The sequence below is a fragment of the Xenopus tropicalis genome, chromosome 5 (genome assembly GCF_000004195.4).
Source record: "Xenopus tropicalis strain Nigerian chromosome 5, UCB_Xtro_10.0, whole genome shotgun sequence".
NCBI lineage: Eukaryota > Metazoa > Chordata > Amphibia > Anura > Pipidae > Xenopus > Xenopus tropicalis.
The window spans coordinates 20,198,551-20,211,923 of record NC_030681.2 but is presented as its reverse complement, the minus strand read 5'-3'; the positions used below and the strand labels follow the sequence as shown (position 1 = coordinate 20,211,923).

Sequence of the window (13,373 nt, the reverse complement as noted above, 5' to 3'; positions counted from 1 at the left end):
GGCTACTGCTAAGTGAAAACAGCAGAAGAAAATACTGTTCCTGCCCCAGGGGCAGTTGCTGAGCAGGATTGTGGGGTCTCTGTCGTAACCAACCTACCTTCTCTAGCTCCTGCAAGTAAACTTGGCCTATACAGCTGGCCTTCTCAAAACAAGCGATGGCTTCCTCCTCCCTTTCCGACAGCCTTGCTCGGGATGCAATGGTCGCAGTAGAACGTTCTAGAGACAGACCTTCAGAGTGGAGACAGGGGGAATATCATTTCATGTGCGACTTTGGAATCATCAGAATGTACCAAGAAAATATAGACATCATAAAGCTGGCTATGCGCGGCAAGGTCTGTGGATCTTTGGCCAATATAGCCAAGCATGTAGCCAGTTGCCAGCCAGCCAGGGGAACAATATGGGGCATTTAGGACTGCAAGTACAATTATAGGCATTGTAAATCTGGCACTAGGTCAGAGTGATGCACCGGTGGTGCAAGGTAGCTCTGTTTTTACTTACTGCCATAGGGAAACCGGGAAGTACAGGGCTCCATTGTGGTCTTTCCCAGCTGGTGCTCCATAACATATACCTGTAAATTATGTGCATTGCTGCAAGGTGTAGGCAGCGCTGTATCCATGAGGTCTGAGAGACCTAAAGGTGGACCTGGTGGGTGCTAGTGTGCATACAACTTGACAGTTTGCACCCACTTTATGCATTTTGCACCCTGCCCTCCTTTTTTAAACAACCACTTCAGCTCTTTATATTTGCATTATACAAATACATGCAGAGAGGGGTGTCAGGGGCCCACTGGGCTGCCACCTTAATGCCCCCCCCCCCATCCCAGGCTCAAACTTCCCCAGCCTACACCTGTTGCACATTCCACCCCACCTGTGCCCTGAATCACATTCCATTTACGTTTGGCTCTGATCAGGGATGGAGATGGGGCGCCCAACATCTGGCAGAGAGCAGTACTGGGTTGGGAGGTCCACACAGATGGGGGGCCAGTGGGTTTTTTCCCAGTGTCCTGCCAGCCCAGTCCGACCCTGAATCCATACGAAAAATAAAAATAACAGGGGTGATGGTCCTTACAATAAGCTCCCCAGAGTGTTAGTGGAAGCCACCGAGAGAAACAGGGAGGGGTAAGAGGCTGGTGGGACTGGGAGCAGTGTGTCCTTTGTTGAGCTGTGTTTGTTTCTCTATAAAAAAGTTCACTGGAACATTCAACCCCCTGAGAACAAATCCAAATGGAAAGCCAGTAGCTGACCCCAGGGGATTGGAAAACTGGTTTTCCAGTTCAAAATAACTCAATAGAAAAAGCAGGAGTTTGGGAAAGGAATAGTAAGAGCAATGTTAGTTCCCTGAGACCAATTATTTATTTCTTCTAATGAAGCACAAATCAGGGCAGATACTGTACATACCAAGTACAAAAGCAACAACACACACACACATGCAAGCCATGCCAGCTAATGCCACGTGGGTTATTTTATTTCTCTCCCAGAAACCGAGCCGCACTGACAGCTGGGAACAATAAACGTAGTGACATCACTAGAGTACAATGATGATGTCACAGCTGCTGATGTCCTGGGCACCCACTGCCAACTTTCCTGCAGTATTAGACTATCTCTGAGCAGGTACAGGAAGGAAGGCAGGTTGGCTAATAAGGTACCATGCTGTTTCTGTGTGGGCAACCAACTACACTCTATGTTTGCCCAGGTGCCCCCTGCTGGCCAGAAGGTAAATGGGACAGAAGGTACCAGATGCACAAGCAGCCAATAGCGGGCCGTATGTTCATAGCCTAAATATAAACAATATAAGGTTAATAATGCTCATGAATAAGAAATAAATTATTCTCTGTGGTTTGTTTGGGAGGGGAGGGGGGGCAAGTTATAAAAGAATCAAAACTGTACATGGAAGTATATTTTCTGGTACTTGCTATTACTACTTCCTTTATGGCACAATGCAGCAGCATGGTCTTGCTTTACAGCCATGTATCTAGTGGTACAATCAAATTAACAGAGCGGGGTGAAATACCCTAACTGCAAGTCTCAGATTCAGGCTCATATTGCTGGTTTGTTGTTTAGTGTGGCTAAAAGTGAAAGAGATAAGAGGCCTGGCTGAAGCACAGCAAAGAATGCAAATGACTATATTAAAGGTCAACCCAGCACTACTGTGAAAATAATGTAAAATAGTAAAAAGGGACAAATGAATTATGACCCGTTTAACAGATACTAATACAGCCCTTAAAGCCACAAATCATTCTTGCGTGCATTTGGTAAGGGACTGAAACCTGATCATAACAGATCAGGTTCATAACTTCAAATATCTCTATAGACAAACACACAGAAGTTTCTTTCAAACTATATCATCACTGACAAGGAAAATGCTTGTTATAGTATAAATTAATACTTATAGGACATTAACGATGCCAATTTAGTAGTGCTGGTATAGTCATAGCACTGATCACCCAGAAACAGTGATCATCATAACCTGATTAGTCAAGATTTTAGTGATAGTTCCCCTTTAAGTGACAGCTGTACCCCATGCAGGATGTGCCAGCGTTACATACCATTTGGTGAGCTCTGCTTATCCCAGGAGAGTGGGTGTGCAAGCTGCAGAGAGCAGAATACAGGTAGCGAGAAGGTGCCATTATTCAGCAGCAAATCCACCCCGACAGCAGATATACATAAGGAGAAAAGAATTTAAAGCACTTGAAGTATAATTAACCCAAAGAAGGAACAGAGAGAGCAGGAAGATTTGATACACGCGGTACAGGGCGACCTAATTCCATTCCGAGGTACAAGCGCTGCACAAAAACATGGTAGCCGAGTAAATCCCAACCCTACGTTGAACAGAAAATACATTAATATTAACCTTGTTTTATTATTATATTATTATAGTATTTTCCTCCTCTCTCTTGAGCTCTGCCATTGGCTGATCTCTCTTCTGCTCTTTAAATGTCATTTCTCATTTGCTATAAACTTTGCTTTCGGCTTCTGGTTTTGGGGAGGGGGGGCTGGAATACTGTGTTATCATGTACAATTAGATGTACAATTAGGATTTTATTATGTTACAAGTGGGAAGCAGAAGCCCTCAGCAGGAGAAGGGTTAATTACTAGCAGGGCGGGTCAGCAGTGGAGCAGACTGGATGTATGTGTAGCAGTTACAAGTGACACTTCCCATTATTAGGTGCATAAATTACATGCCCAGGGCTGCAATGTAATCGCTCATGTTGCCTTTCCTTGGCATGATCATTGGCAAGACTGATGAGGCCCTGTTTAGCGCCGGGACTTAAATGTCTGGATCGTGACACGTAGGTAAATAATCTTGCTGTGTGTGTAATGGTAGGCAGTTAAGTATGGGAAACACAGAACAGCAACAATAGCCACCAAGGGCTCAGCTGCACAGCACTTATTGGGTTTTAAAGGGGAAGTAAGCCCCCCAAGTTATTTTTTATTTTTAGGTCCAGTGCACAGTCCCTGCTGCCCCACCTGAACCATCTGCTAGCCACTTGACTGTTCTCCCGTCTCCCCTGTGAACTGCAAAGTGCCGTTTGAGAAATTGACCCAGAGCAAGTGCTTTAGTACAGGTAAGGGATCTGTTACTCGGAAACCTGTTATCAAGAAAGTTCTGAATTATGGGAAGGCCATCTCCCATAGACTCCATTATAAGCAAATAATTCTAATTTTTAAAAATGATTCCCTCTTTCTCTGTAATAATAAAACAGTACCTGTACTTGATCCCAACTAAGATATAATTACCCCTTATTGGGGGCAGAACAGTCCTATTGGGTTTATTTAATGGTTAAATGATTCCCTTTTCTCTGTAATAATAAAACAGTACCTGTACTTGATCCCAACTAAGATATAATTACCCCTTATTGGGGGCAGACCAATCCTATTGGGTTTATTTAATGGTTAAATGATTCCCTTTTCTCTGTAATAATAAAACAGTACCTGTACTTGATCCCAACTAAGATATAATTGATCCTTATTGGAAAGCAAAATTTAATATTTAAATAATCTTTCAGTAGACTTAAGTTATGGAGATCCAAATTATGGAAAGATCCCTTATCCAGAAAACCCTAGGTCCCGAGCATTCTGGATAATGGGTCCCATACCTGTATTAGGATTTTGCTGCAGAAATTAAATCTTGCCAATACTTGCTAGACTACAAATCCCAGCATTCCCTGTTTTACTGACCTACAGCTGCCAGCAGTTGGCTGGGTTGTATTTCTTAGCCTTCTGAATCCTCCTGCAATTTCCCATGAATCACCCAAAACATATTCTGTTTGATTTATACACAGCAACGTAATATTTATATACTTCCCATTACCGTGGCAACCATAATATATACACGCTGTAACACAGACAGTAAGCAAGCTGCAGTGAATTGTTTGAATCTCAGTATCTGTCTAACCCTCTGTCTGTTCTCTCCCCTGATGGTTCTCACTGTTGACACAATGTAGCAGGTGCTACTTTTCAGTTCCAAATAACTTTAAAATCTGTGCAAACTGTTAATGAATTTTAATGTTTCTTACAATGACATTTGCTTTCCTGGGGCACAATTTGATTTTTAGCATTACATCCCCCTTATCATTCAATTCATATTTATGTCTATTTTCCATTTAATTCACCTTTTCTTTCTTACTAAAAAGATGGATGTACCTTTAATGAGAAAAGCTTCCGTCATGAGGCGCATTAGATAGAGAGGCTCATCGTCCAGCGAAATGTCGTCGATCCCCGCCCGCGCGTACATGCTGACAGCATCCCTATACGATCCCTCCATGTAATGCAACTTTCCCATGATCAGCAGGGCTTCCGTTATGTGTTTAGGCTGCAATACAACAACAGGACCTCTAGTAATGGTACAGGCATAGGATCTGTTATCCAAAAACCCATTATCCATAAAGCTCTGGATTTACATTTTTATAAATGATTTCCTTTTTCTCCGTAATAATAAAAAAGTACCCAACTAAGATATAATTAATCTTTATTGGAGCCAAAACAATCCTATTGGGTTTATTTCTTGTTTAGATGGTTTTTAGCAGGCTTAAGGTATGGAGATCCGAATTACAGAAACCCCCAATCTGGAGAACCCCAGGTCCCAAGCATTCTGGGTAACAGGCCCTATACTTGTACCATGCAAATGAGATATTTACCTTACATATAATTATTCACTAGACAGAGATAGATAGATAAATGATAGATAAATGATAGATAGATAGATAGATAGATAGATAGATAGATAGATAGATAGATAGATGATACATAAATAGATAGATGATAGATAGATAGATAGATAGATAGATAGATAGATGATAGATAGATAGACAGATAGATGATAAATAGATAGATAGATAATAGATAGATAGATAGACAGATGATAGATATATAGATGATAGATAGATAGATAGATAGATAGATAGATAGATAGATAGATAGATAGACAGATAGATAGATGATAAATAGATAGATAGATAATAGATAGATAGATTAGATAGATAGATAGATAGATAGATAGATAGACAGATGATAGATATATAGATGATAGATAGATAGATAGATAGATAGACAGATGATAGATATATAGATGATAGATAGATAGATAGATAGATAGATAGATAGATAGATAGATGATTGATAGATAGATAGATAGATAGATAGATAGATAGATAGATAGATGATAGATATATAGATAGATAGATAGATAGACAGATGATAGATATATAGATGATAGATAGATAGATAGATAGATAGATAGATAGATGATTGATAGATAGATAGATAGATAGATAGATAGATGATAGATATATAGATAGATAGATAATAGATAGATAGATAGATAGATAGATAGATAGATAGATGATAGATAGATAATAGATATAACACAAAACCTCTGAGAGACAGGAGAACCCCTGTTTCCTTTGGTTAGAAACCCCTTGCAGATATTTTATGCCTTTAAAATTCTCATTGTGTTTGGCCCCATACATACAGATGAAAGGCCAGCCTGACAGATACAGGGAACTAATAGCCCAGGGTTCATATGTGCTAGAATTCTCTGCCGTTCACTACATTCCTCTCTCACAGTTTCTATTTGCCAAATAGGTGGGAAGGCCACTATATCTATATTAATTGAGCAGTGAAATTAAGAGACAGTTGCCAAATGATCTGATGCCTGAAAGTGGTTAAAGCTGGGCATTAAACAGACACGGCTGAAAAGTAACAGCAGCTTCTTGGAAGAAGCATATCTATGCGTGGGAGGAGTATGACAAAGGAGAGTAGCAGTGAGGCCTTTTGGAAATTAAAGGAGAAGGAAAGGTTAAAACTAAGTAAGCTTTATCAGAAAGTATGTAAATACAGCCATAAGCACTCACAGAAATGCTGCACTGAGTCTTCTATCAAAAGAAACACAGGATTTCTTTCCTTCTATTCTGTACACTTGTTCTTCCCTATCAGACTTCCTTCTCTCAGCTCAAACCTCCAAGGCTAGGGCTTGAGCATGCTCAGCTTGCTCCTCTAGCCCTCTCCCCTCCCTTTTCCCTCCCCACCCCTCCCATCTCTGCTGTAATCTGAGCCCAAAGATGCAGGCAGGAAGTGAAGTCAGGCCAAGCTAAAGTGCCCTATTAATTCAGCTCATGTTGAAAAGGGTATGTGTACTGTCCCTTTAAAGGAGAAGGAAAGGCATACCCTCAGTTCTCTCAATAGTGCCCTTAAGTCTCCCCATATTTCTCCCGTTCAGATGATCAGACGCCTCATAGGAAAAAACAACATTGAACTCTGTAAAGAGAGTTCCTATAACGCCTCACTCCTGCACCAAGACCAAGACTGGTGTACATGCTCAGTTAGTTAGACTATGAGGAAGCTTCCTGCTGATTGGCTCAGATCCACATTCCTAAGGGGGGGTAGGGAGTTCTTAGCATTCTTGAGGGAGGGGGAGCAGGGGAGGGGAGAGAGCTGCGTGTCTCTGGCAGAGGAAAACAGACACAACAAATCTTTTGACAGGGAACTCAGTGCAGCGTTTCTGTGAGTGCTTATGGCTGTATTTACATAGGCCTTTCTGATAAAGCTTACTTAGTTTTTACCTTTCCTTCTCCTTTAATGCCTCTTGGGCAATTTAAGGCCACAGTTGGCTCGCATATTGACTAATTCTAGAATAAAAGCCTTGAAACCGCAGCTCTAATCTAATCCTGATTGGCTGCAGGTTATAGCCCTGCCCACTGCAGACACAGACAAAAAGGAATTACACCAGGCGCTAGCATCCTATGAAAGAACCATAAAACCCCCACAGTACCAAGTGGTATGATTCTCGGGGGGGCTGTTCCCACAAGGTCTTGTATTGTAGCCAGTACTTACCAGTAATTTGCCCCTGTTTAGAATGCCAGTTAGATAGTTCTTTGCCTCTTGAAGCTTTGGCTCCTTACTTGCCACTAATGGAATGGAATCCTTCAGTTTGGCCACATTCTCCCTTAAGCAGAGCTCCAGCAGGGCTTCGGCCAGCAGCAGGTTGGCAAAGTCATCTGAAAAACCATAGGAACAGTTCTATGAACAGGACAGGCCAGCTGGCTGCTGGAATAGAGAGAGATCTGCAGCGACACCTGAATAAATGGCTTTTATAAACAGGGATAACAACCGGCAAATGCTCACTTCCTGCTCTGTAAAACCGGGGAACTGCAACTCCCAGCAGCCAGCTGTTTTCTTATTTGCTCACAGCACCAGAATGGCTGCAGTACTTTAATATAAAATGAATTTCTGTCCCATAGAGCTTACAATCCCCTGGTGCCCAAGCCACTGGCAATGAAGTACCCTGGTGCCCAAAGCTCCTAGGATGTGGTGCATTTCAACAGAACTCACACTTGAAATACTATCGCCAAATGTTGATCCACTCCACAAACTGGGTCGGACTGGGGGGTGCAGGGCCCACTGGGGCTACTGGCCAAGGGGCCCTGCACCCCCCAAGGTGCCTCCTCCGGCCACGCACCCCTAACCCCCCCGCCGCAGGGGTCCCCACCCGACGTCCTCTGCATATGTGAAACATGTCAGGGGAGGACATTGGTGGCCAGGGGAAGTGGCAATAGGGTCGGGTCTGGGCCGCTGGGGCCCACCGGGTATTTTCCCAGTCAGTATCCTGGTGGCCCAGTCCGACCCTGTCCACAAAGCTGCCAGAACTAACCAACAGGACCATCCTGATAACTAAGCAGGGTGAACTGGGCTGGCGGGACAAGGGGAAAAAACCCGGTGGTGGGTGAGCAGGCAGTGGGGATCCCAGAGGGGGGTGGGGGGACTGGAGGCCCCTGGGGTAGCAGCCCCGGTGCCCCTCGCACAACTAAGCAATACTTTACGCACACTTTATGCCCCTACTCTACATATAAAGGCATTTTAATTATTAGCATTATTATTAACATGTATTTACAAAACACCAACATATTCTGTAGCGCTATCACATTTCACAGCAAGGCAATCCACCCTCTGAGCTCTCTCCGCAGGCCCCAGTGGCGGCTCAAGTGTTAAAATGGGCAGAGCTTGTCGAGGCAATAAAAGCTGATTCGTTGGATAGTAAATATCCAAAGTTCACCCTGCGTAGCTGCTTCATTGTTTAACACACAAAGGTGCCCCAGACCTTCATATCACTACAGTATTTCTTTAAATCAAATGTATTAAAAAAGAAACACTTTCTAAGGCAGTTTTTGACAAACTATCCCTGTTCCACTTAGCTGAATTCTATTCCTCTGCCCTGTAATCCTGGTCCCCCCATGACATGCAGGGTATAAGCGGAGAGCCCCCCCCCCCCACCAAGTCAGTTTGGGCAGATCTGTCCTTCTTTCTCCATAAATATAGCAGGTCTTGATTCCCATTATATGAAGCTGGGAACATAGATTCTTGGCTGGCTAAGGATCATGGGAAATGCAGTTCAGCTTTAGTGAGTGTGCTTATAAACCATACTATCATGTATTTAGCAATGAATGCCCCAGGTTAGAGATGCACTTGCCCCTATACCCTGCACATAGAATATTATACCGAGCTCCCAGTTCTATTTTCATCCCTTCCAACTCCCACAGCCCCACAGTGTGTGACTCATGATTCCGGCTCCAGCCTTTATATAAAGCAGTGCCACGCTACAGGCACACAGCGTTAGCCATCGTCCGCACACGCAAGGGTTAAAGGGGAAGTACAAATGGCATCATCGCTGGTTTTTGTAATTATTAAGTAGGATATTTGGGTTTTTCTGTACAGTACTTCCCTATATGTCCTATACGGACCAACTAGTGCTTACAGCAGTCGCATCCAGACTGTGCTCCTTTACACTGTATTGAGCTAATACTCCCAGCAGCCCTCCAACAGCCAAAGGGAGTTGCAGTTTGCCAGCATGTAAAGGGCAACAATTTGCCTGTTTCTTGGCTATGAGAGAAGGACGTCCTGGTTCCAAATACTAAATCAGTGATCAGGCCTGGACTGGTATTCATAACTGGTCCTGGCATTCTAAGTACACATAGGCACAAACAGCCCCCCGTGCACCCCACCAGGCCACTAAATAGTGACTGCCTAAGGCATCTTATAGCAGCCCCTATGGCATTTGCCATAGTCCATAGATTGCCAGTCCAGGCCTGCCAGAGAAAAGTATATTGTAGCCACTGCTGAGTATGGGAGCACCCAGGCACCAGTCTTCCCAGTAATTACACTATATAACCCAGCAGATGCATTCTCAGTATGGATATGTGTGGGGAAAGGGACAGTACCCCAATATAACATGCCTTGCTTCAGGGCACTGCCAGTCTCTCAATCCAGTTATGGTGCCTTTTGTGCCACCCTGCTATCTTTATCAGAGGCTAAGCACTGGGGGGTAAGTACTGGCATCCGGAACCCCACTTTCTGCACAGGACAGCCTCCTTTCTGCAGGTAATAGCATATGTATGTTTTAAAGCCATGACAGATATTCATGTTTATGGCACCACTGGCTAAATGGGAATTGCACCCTGCACTTCTGCTGAGTGATCCAACCAATCGGCTTGCTGCCCAGTCTGTTGCCCATCCAACAATCATCAAGACCAGTGCTGTCCAACTGGCGGCCCGCGGGCCGCATGCGGCCCGCGACCACCCTCTGTGTGGCCCCCCACCTGTCTGGCTGCTTTGATGGTTTACTCTTGTGTAAACTATAAATGGTATCAGTACTGTGATTAACTGGCCCCCCTGCATGGTTCTCACCTCAGATTCAGGCTGTAATCCCTCTGTATTGTTTAAATATGTAATCCCCTGTGTTGTTCACACCTTTTAATCTCTGCATTGTTCACCCCCTGCAGTGTTCACACCTCAGGCTCAGGCTGGAATCACCCCATTGTTCCCCTGTTCACACCTCAGGAGCAGTAGAAACCCACAACTAATCCCTGCACACTACAAAAAGAACATATACTGACATAGACATACTGAGGTGGTACTTCAATTAAAACGTTTTTTCATATATAGTTATTGTGCAGACTGTAGGAGCAGTGCCAGCATTGTGTCACTGTAGGCTGCCTGTGTGCTATACACACAGGCATCATAGGGCAAGCAGAGTATGGCACACACAGGCAGGGTAGGGAAGGCAGAGTATGGCACACACAGGTAGAGTATGGCACACACAGGCAGAGTATGGCACACACAGGCCAAGTATGGCACAAACCAGCCAAGAATGGCAAACACAGTGAAAGTATGGCACACAGGCAGGGTAGGGAAGGCAGAGTATGGCACACACAGGCAGGGCAGGGAAGGCAGAGTATGGCACACACAGGCAGGGTAGGGAAGGCAGAGTATGGCACACACAGGCAGGGCAGGGAAGGCAGAGTATGGCACACACAGGCAGGGTAGGGCAGGCAGAGTATGGCAGTTTTTTGCTGTACTACAACCATTAATATGGGTATGGTCATGTGATAACATGGGTGTGGTTTCAAATGGGTATGGTTTCAAAAAGGGGAGTGGTCAAAACTGGCTTCCATTATCGGCCCTCCACCACGTAGGTCGGAAAAATTGCGGCCCTCGGTACAACAGAAGTTGGACAGCACTGATCAAGACAATCAGCCAGTGGGTGTATAATAATCAGCCAAAATCTCTCTGGATCAGTGAAAAATTGGTGACAGTGCAATGTATATTGCCCAAACCTGTATCTGGAGCTGTACATCAAGGACAGATGGAATTTTAATTCTCAATTTCTATACCAGATTAAATATATCTAATAATACTGTTATTAAAAAAAGTTGTCTGTAAATATACAGTAAATACACTCCAGAACGCCAGATGTTCCAGTGTTTGGGATAAAGTAGCACCATTAGCCCTCATTGGTCCCCTGGATAATCATTTGTGCTGAACCTGCATCCCTGGTGCCAAGGGCATCACTATGTATCATACTGGCACTCGGGTTTGTAGGCTACTGGCTACTACTTCCAGTATTCCCATTAATGTAACATTTCCCTCCGTTGTTATGGAACCTATAATATCCATTACCCTCAGCCTGAATCTTATTTATTTATTCTCAGGGCAGATTTGTTGGTCCCTGTATCCTTGTGAGCATGAATTTGTGCACAAATTGCTCAATTCTGCCCAAGGATTTCTGCTACGACTTGACTTGCCAAAAAAGCAACTGGCAAATGAAAGAGCAAATGTGGCACCCATAAGGTTAATGAATGCTCCTTCCAGTGAAAGGAGGCTGCCCAAAGGTACAGCACAACCCTATTTGTGCCTTCATGTTCTACTTTTTTTGTTTTACCCCTCTGAACGCTACTGTAGGTCTATACAGCCACCCAGTATGTATTGATGCCACACCCAAGGGGCCAACAAAGCATGCAGGTACGATTTACCAACTTTAGAAGAGATGAACGTCAGTGACACAGGGCTGCTGTACCAACGGGTGTCTAGAGCAGCCCTATTGCTGCAGTGCTTTAGCCTGAACTGCACAGGTACAGGGAATACAGAATATAAAATAAACATGAATAAAAGCAAAGTCGTGCCAGTAATGCAGTGACACTGAATGAGCCACCCCGCACACAAACATGTAACACTTATGTTTGGATGTACAATCTCTTTCTTAAATATCCAAACCAACCAGGGCAGTGAGTGCACATCTCTGAAACAATCTGCCCCTTGGGCAAACAAACCCAACTCTGCCACGCTCTGCTACAGAGCTGTTACGTGAGTTCTGTGCAGCAGATCTGCATGAGTAATACCTTTCCTGCATATATATGTGTGTGTGTGTGTTCTGCAGAACTACAACTCCCATCAGTGCTCAGCATCTGAAGGGGAACATCTGCATTTCTGGGATAACCTGCTTTGCACATGTGCTGCCTTAAAGACTGTTTCATTCTGCATTTAAATGTACTGTATTTCAATATATTTACCCTATACACACCAGTGCAGGTAGGTCATGGTGCCAGTGGTCACATGAGTTATTTTGCCATCAAACCACCTGATTAGGGAACCCACTGATCTCACCCTCTGACTCTTTTGGTTTCTACTAGAGCAGGGACCGGGGACCTTTGGCCCTTGCAGGACTACAATTCCAGGAATGCAATAGGTTCTGAAAGTTCTGAAAAATCTCTGTTCTAGAAGTGCAGTAACACACACCTGGCAATGGCTAGTAGGGTGGGCAATGACCAGTGAGGGTGGGCTATGGCCAGTGAGGGTGGGCAATGGCCAGCGAGGGTGGGCAATGGCTAGTGAGGGTGGGCAATGGCTAGTGAGGGTGGGCAATGGTCAGTGAGGGTGGGCAATGGCCAGTAAGAGTGGGCAATGGCCAGTAAGAATGGGCAATGGTCAGTAAGAGTGGGCAATGGCCAGTGAGGGTTGGTAGTGGCCAGTAAGAGTGGGCAATGGTCAGTAAGAGTGGGCAATGGCCAGTAAGAGTGGGCAATGGCCAGTAAGAGTGGGCAATAGTCAGTAAGAGTGGGCAATGGCCAGTGAGTGTTGGTAGTGGCCAGTAAGAGTGAGCAATGGTCAGTAAGAGTGGGCAATGGCCAGTGAGGGTTGGCAATGGTCAGGTGGCTATGTTAATGTAAAGTGGCTGGCACAGAAAGAGAATGGCTGTCTGGGAAGGAAACCCCCTAACCCCCCAGTGCAGGGAGCAGAGGGATAGAAAGGTACATAAGACAGAAGGGTACCGGGGCTCACCAGTGCTCTCCTGCGCCTTAGGGTTCCACTGCCTGACCAGCCCCGGAATCCTCTCCCACTGACACTCTGCCCTGCAGCGCTCAATCTCAGCCTCCAGCTTCAGGTGGGAAAGGGACTGCCGGGAAGCCATGGCCTCTCATAACGGGGATCCCGGAGGCGGGGGCGCACAGCACATGAGGGGATCCCGATGCTCCTGTCACGACTGAAGCGCAGTTCCCTGTCAGCCTGAGCCCCGCAGCCGCCGCTTCCTCCCTTCTCTCAGCG

The 13,373-nt window shown here is 44.9% G+C and overlaps 1 protein-coding gene across 1 annotated transcript in view; it reads right to left on the bottom strand.

Annotated features, from left to right (window-relative positions):
* ttc7a (tetratricopeptide repeat domain 7A) overlaps window positions 1-13,373 on the bottom strand; it is a 232,863-nt gene extending 219,490 nt beyond the window's left edge. The window contains exons 1-4 of the mRNA XM_031902470.1: window positions 13,110-13,373; window positions 7,332-7,495; window positions 4,644-4,812; window positions 98-228 (exon numbers count right to left, since the gene is read on the bottom strand). Coding sequence (XP_031758330.1) covers window positions 98-228; window positions 4,644-4,812; window positions 7,332-7,495; window positions 13,110-13,239 — 594 coding nt within the window. The 5' untranslated portion in view covers window positions 13,240-13,373. The remainder of the gene's footprint in view (window positions 1-97; window positions 229-4,643; window positions 4,813-7,331; window positions 7,496-13,109) is intronic.